The sequence below is a fragment of the Staurois parvus genome, unplaced genomic scaffold, assembly GCF_062004578.1.
Source record: "Staurois parvus isolate SC_StPar_1 unplaced genomic scaffold, SC_StPar_1.0 ptg000154l, whole genome shotgun sequence".
NCBI lineage: Eukaryota > Metazoa > Chordata > Amphibia > Anura > Ranidae > Staurois > Staurois parvus.
Window position 1 is genome coordinate 11,645,957 of NW_028317950.1, and position 6,544 is coordinate 11,652,500.

Consider the following 6,544-nt stretch of genomic DNA (forward strand, 5'->3'; position numbering starts at 1 on the left):
GATAGGACTATGTACATGTAAGTGACAGCATGGACAGGATTCTATATATATATATACACATACACAGGTAGGACAGCAGGCATAGGACTATATACAGGTAAGTGACAGCATTGACAAGGTTATATATACACAGGTAGGACAGCAGGCATAGGACTATATACAGGTAAGTGACAGCATGGACAGAGTTATATATACACAGGTAGGACAGAAGGGATAGGACTATATACAGGTAAGTGACAGCATGGACAGAGTTATATATACACAGGTAGGACAGAAGGGATAGGACTATATACAGGTAAGTGACAGCATGGACAGAGTTATATATACACAGGTAGGACAGAAGGGATAGGACTATATACAGGTAAGTGACAGCATTGACAAGGTTATATATACACAGGTAGGACAGCAGGCATAGGACTATATACAGGTAAGTGACAGCATGGACAGAGTTATATATACACAGGTAGGACAGAAGGGATAGGACTATGTACAGGTAAGTGACAGCATGGTCAGGAATCTATACACACAGGTAGGAGAGAAGGGACAGGACTATGTACAGGTAAGTGACAGCATGGACAGGAATCTATACACACAGGTAGGAGAGAAGGGACAGGACTATGTACAGGTAAGTGACAGCATGGACAGGATTCTATATATACACAGGTAAGATGCGGACATAATTGCGTTCAGCAAACAGAAATCATTTCAGAGCTCTGATGCTGGAATACAAGAACAGTGGATTTCCCAGGTAAGAGACAGCTAGGAAAGCATTGTATTGTATTGGAATTGATAGGTAAAGTGAAAGAAGCTGACTGCAACTAAGAAGCAGAAAAGAGACAGCACAGGAAATCAAGCCAACTGCAAATGAAGAGACAGATAAGAGACAGTCAGCAGAGGAAATGTAAGTAAACAGCAGAAGGTAGACAGAGAAAGCAGAGAGCATGGTATAAAGGTAAGGGAAAGGAGAGGGTGGTATACAGACGGCATACAATGATATAGCAATGGAATAGAGTGCAGCAGAACAAAGCAGGTAAGAGACTGCCAGTACAGAAAAAGAGAAAGGCAGCAGACAGCAATTCACACAGCTAAGAGACTGCAAGGGAACAACACAGAAAGTGCAGAACAGTATACAGGTAAGAGACAGCAGGGACAGAGAGCACGGCACACATAGGAAAAAGACAGCAGAGGTATATTAGCAAGGAGCACATTCATGTACAAGTGCAGTAGAGAGTAGGTGGTAGCATTCAGGTATGAGACAGCAGGGATGGAGTAATGAGCAGCATTCAGATACGAGACAGCAGAGATGGAGTAAAGAGCAGCTTTCAGATACGAGACAGCAGAGATGGAGTAAAGAGCAGCTTTCAGATACGAGACGGCAGGGATGGAGTAGAGAGCAGCATTCAGATAAAAGACGGCAGGGATGGAGTAGAGAGCAGCTTTCAGATACGAGACGGCAGGGATGGAGTAGAGAGCAGCATACTCAGGTAAGAGTCAGCAAGGATACAGTGGAGAGCAGGCAAGAGATGGAGTAAAGAACAGCATTCAGTTAAGAGACATCATGTATGGAGTGCAGAACACACATAGGTAGAAGACAGTTGTAAAAGAAAGGGTCCTAGTAACTATAGTATGCAAATAAGAGACGACAGGGACAGGGTAGAGAAGACATACAGGTAAGAGACGGCAGGGACAGGGTAGAGAAGACATACAGGTAAGAGACGGCAGGAACGGGGTAGAGAAGACATACAGGTAAGAGACGGCAGGGACGGGGTAGAGAAGACATACAGGTAAGAGACGGCAGGGACGGGGTAGAGAAGACATACAGGTAAGAGACGGCAGGGACAGGGTAGAGAAGACATACAGGTAAGAGACAGCAGGGACGGGGTAGAGAAGACATACAGGTAAGAGATGGCAGGGACGGGGTAGAGAAGACATACAGGTAAGAGATGCAGGGACGGGGTAGAGAAGACATACGGGTAAGAGACAACAGGGACGGGGTAGAGAAGACATACAGGTAAGAGACGGCAGGGACCGGGTAGAGAAGACATACAGGTATTAACAGCAGGGACAGGGTAGAGAAGACATACAGGTAAGAGACAGCAGGGACAGGGTAGAGAAGACATACAGGTAAGAGACGGCAGGGACGGGGTAGAGAAGACATACAGGTATTAACAGCAGGGACAGGGTAGAGAAGACATACAGGTAAGAGACGGCAGGGACAGGGTAGAGAAGACATACAGGTAAGAGACAGCAGGGACGGGGTAGAGAAGACATACAGGTAAGAGACGGCAGGGACGGGGTAGAGAAGACATACAGGTAAGAGATGGCAGGGACAGGGTAGAGAAGACATACAGGTAAGAGACGGCAGGGACGGGGTAGAGAAGACATACGGGTAAGAGACAACAGGGACGGGGTAGAGAAGACATACGGGTACGAGACGGCAGGGACGGGGTAGAGAAGACATACAGGTAAGAGACGGCAGGGACGGGGTAGAGAAGACATACAGGTAAGAGATGGCAGGGACGGGGTAGAGAAGACATACGGGTAAGAGACAACAGGGACGGGGTAGAGAAGACATACGGGTAAGAGACAACAGGGACGGGGTAGAGAAGACATACAGGTAAGAGACGGCAGAGACGGGGTAGAGAAGGCATACAGGTAAGAGATGGGGTAGAGAAGACATACAGGTAAGAGACGGCAGGGACAGGGCAGAGAAGACATACAGGTAAGAGACAGCAGGGACGGGGTAGAGAAGACATACAGGTAAGAGACGGCAGGGACGGGGTAGAGAAGACATACAGGTAAGAGACGGCAGGGACGGGGTAGAGAAGACATACAGGTAAGAGACGGCAGGGACGGGGTAGAGAAGACATACAGGTAAGAGACGGCAGGGACGGGGTAGAGAAGACATACAGGTAAGAGACGGCAGGGACGGGGTAGAGAAGTCATACAGGTAAGAGATGGCAGGGACGGGGTAGAGAAGACATACAGGTAAGAGACGGCAGGGACGGGGTAGAGAAGACATACAGGTAAGAGACGGCAGGGACGGGTAGAGAAGACATACAGGTAAGAGACGGCAGGGACAGGGTAGAGAAGACATACAGGTAAGAGACGGCAGGGACGGGGTAGAGAAGACATACAGGTAAGAGACGGCAGGGACGGGTAGAGAAGACATACAGGTAAGAGACGGCAGGGACGGGTAGAGAAGACATACAGGTACGAGACGGCAGGGACGGGGTAGAGAAGACATACAGGTACAATACGGCAGGGACGGGGTAGAGAAGACATACAGGTAAGAGACGGCAGGGACAGGGTAGAGAAGACATACAGGTAAGAGACGGCAGGGACGGGGTAGAGAAGACATACAGGTAAGAGACGGCAGGGACAGGGTAGAGAAGACATACAGGTAAGAGACGGCAGGGACGGGGTAGAGAAGACATACAGGTAAGAGACGACAGAGACGGGTAGAGAAGACATACAGGTAAGAGACGGCAGGGACGGGGTAGAGAAGACATACAGGTAAGAGACGGCAGGGACGGGGTAGAGAAGACATACAGGTAAGAGACGGCAGGGACGGGGTAGAGAAGACATACAGGTAAGAGACGGCAGGGACGGGTAGAGAAGACATACAGGTAAGAGACGGCAGGGACGGGGTAGAGAAGACATACAGGTAAGAGACGGCAGGGACGGGGTAGAGAAGACATACAGGTAAGAGACGGCAGGGACGGGGTAGAGAAGACATACAGGTAAGAGACGGCAGGGACGGGTAGAGAAGACATACAGGTAAGAGACGGCAGGGACGGGTAGAGAAGACATACAGGTACGAGACGGCAGGGACGGGGTAGAGAAGACATACAGGTACAATACGGCAGGGACGGGGTAGAGAAGACATACAGGTAAGAGACGGCAGGGACAGGGTAGAGAAGACATACAGGTAAGAGACGGCAGGGACAGGGTAGAGAAGACATACAGGTAAGAGATGGCAGGGACGGGGTAGAGAAGACATACAGGTAAGAGACGACAGAGACGGGTAGAGAAGACATACAGGTAAGAGACGGCAGGGACGGGTAGAGAAGACAAACAGGTAAGAGACGGCAGGGACGGGGTAGAGAAGACATACAGGTAAGAGACGGCAGGGACGGGGTAGAGAAGACATACAGGTAAGAGAGGGCAGGGATGGGGTAGAGAAGGCATACAGGTAAGAGACGGCAGAGACGGGGTAGAGAAGACATACAGGTAAGAGACGGCAGGGACGGGGTAGAGAAGACATACAGGTAAGAGACACCAAGAATGAAGTAGACAGCAATGCAAGTAGGAGACAGCAGAAAGACTCTCAGAATATACAGGGAGGAGACCCCTCAGGGATGGCGTAGAGATCAGTGCAGGAACGGAGTAGACAGCACATGCAGGGAAGAGACTTCAGGGAAGAAGTAGAGAGCCACACACATAGGTAAGTTTAGAGAGAGAGGTAAGTCACACCAGATGACAAAGTATCAGATTAAACAGATAGGAGACAGCAGGAATTCAGTGTACAAGACAGAAGGGAATGCCCACCATCTCTGGGTGCCATCCCACCGCTGGTACCAGCTGGAGAAGCCGTATTTAAAGCCACATAGACAGTCCAGCAAGTGGCAGCCAAGATGGCAGGTAAGAAAAACCAGGTCACAGAGACGCAGCAAGTTCCCTGGCAGTTGTCTGGCAGCGCCCTGTTGCTGCTGACATTTGTCACCCTGCAACATAAGCTGGGTGTCACATGCCGGTGAGGTCACCATCATCATCATGATACTGCCAGAGCCCACTACCCACCGGGAGTCAGAGAGCACCATTATGTCAGTGATGGCACCAAACAGACAACCAACCCATCACCAATGTCCATGGTCTCCCATCATACAGATAGGCCCATGCCACTGCCACATTGCATTAACCCCCAGAGTGCCAGGATCGCTTACCCTACTGCAACTTTCTTCTCTCTATCCTGAATGGAGACGGGGCACTTACCGGGCTCCTCCGTTTTAGGGTGACGTTTTTCCAGAGCAGGAGGTGCAGCTGGTGCAGGAAACCCATGGTAAGGGTGGGTGTCTGTCGGCTCCCTTGTGGTCTCGGATCTCTTGTACCAGCTGGTCATTTAAAGGGGTGAGCCGGTGCTGGGATGGCCATCCAGGATTGTGAAGCCAGGTTCATCGCACTCCTCGGTGTACACAGGATCCACGTCTGCTGGATACAACAGAAAACAACAATGGATTGTGGGAAAATCAGGTCTCAGGGGGGACCGTGCAGTGTAAGCAAAGACCCCCCCCAGTACCAGGCTACACTACGGCACCCAGAGGTGGCACACTGACCAGCGGTCGGTCTTGTTCTGCGGTCTGGATAGCAATCAGCTGTGTTTTCATCTCTTTTACAGCCTCCTCCTCCTCTGCTGCATTGAGTTACATTCTCTGCCAGTCTGTCTAGGCCCTGCCCACTCTTAAAGGAGAAGCCCCCTCTTTTCTGCACATTGGCTGACAAATACTGGAGCTCATTCATTAACAGAATTCATAGCTGCTGACTGTGAATGATGGATCATCTCACGATCCGAAATTCTGTGTCTAAGGACACCTAAGGACATTTAGTTTGAGAAGAACAGTGTACAATAAAAATCACTGTCATGGTTTTTTTTTTTACTTTTAATACTTTATTAAAATTTTTGGAAGAAAAGAAATTATTATTATTATACAGGATTTATATAGTGCCAACAGTTTGTTCAGCGCTTTACAATATAACGGGAGACAATACAGCAACAATACAGTTCAATACAAGAGGGTTAGGAGCAGGGGCTGACTGACAACTCATGGGACCCCCGGGCAATAGGGGATCATGGGACCCCCGTGTCCTTGCCCAAACTCAAAAAAGCCTATGAAAAAGGTACCAGGGGCATCTCGTGGGGCCCCCTACTGATCCCGGGCCCTCGGGCAGCGCGCAAGTTTCCATATGGTCAGTCTGCCTCTGGTTAGGAGGGTCCTGCTCCTTAGAGCTTACAATCTAAAAGGGTAAATAGTTTGTTTACACGTCTTTGAAGAGCAATCCACAGTGAATCACTTTTCACAGATCGGTGCAGGCATCGTTGATAAGCATTCAGGCAATCCCTGTTCTCTTTTTGTTTTTGAGGGTGGGTTCACACCACAAGTCCAATGCGTTTTTTTCTGTATTAAAAACACATGGTCAGCAGCTTATATGGTTTCCAATAGCATAGTTCATACCAGTGCGGTCAGTTTCAGTTCCAGTTTGTTTCAGCTCCAGAAAAAAAAAGTAGAACATGATTTGTTTTTCCTGCACTGGACTGTACTGGAATGCAGGAAAAGCGCATAAAAAAAATGCACTGGAATGATCTCTCCACTGATCCCCACTAAGCAAGCAGAGGACAGGTCTGTGTTGGCTCCGCTGCTGCAGAGCGGACACGGACACTGTCCGCTGTCCTCTACGGGTGGTTGGATGGAAACGGACCATCTGTCCATTTCCAGCCATTTACCATCCCATCCGATGGACAGAAAGGTAATGGATCCCCATCTGT

At 49.3% G+C, this 6,544-nt stretch overlaps 1 protein-coding gene across 1 annotated transcript in view; it reads right to left on the reverse strand.

Annotated features, from left to right (window-relative positions):
* The window catches only part of ABCA2 (ATP binding cassette subfamily A member 2), a 233,890-nt gene extending 228,441 nt beyond the window's left edge, over positions 1 to 5,449 (reverse strand). Inside the window, exons 1-2 of the mRNA XM_089675055.1 lie at positions 5,337 to 5,449; positions 4,996 to 5,208 (exon numbers count right to left, since the gene is read on the reverse strand). Of these exons, the coding sequence (XP_089531181.1) occupies positions 4,996 to 5,061 (66 nt within the window). The 5' untranslated portion in view covers positions 5,062 to 5,208; positions 5,337 to 5,449. The remainder of the gene's footprint in view (positions 1 to 4,995; positions 5,209 to 5,336) is intronic.
* Between the last annotated feature and the right edge of the window lie 1,095 nt (positions 5,450 to 6,544).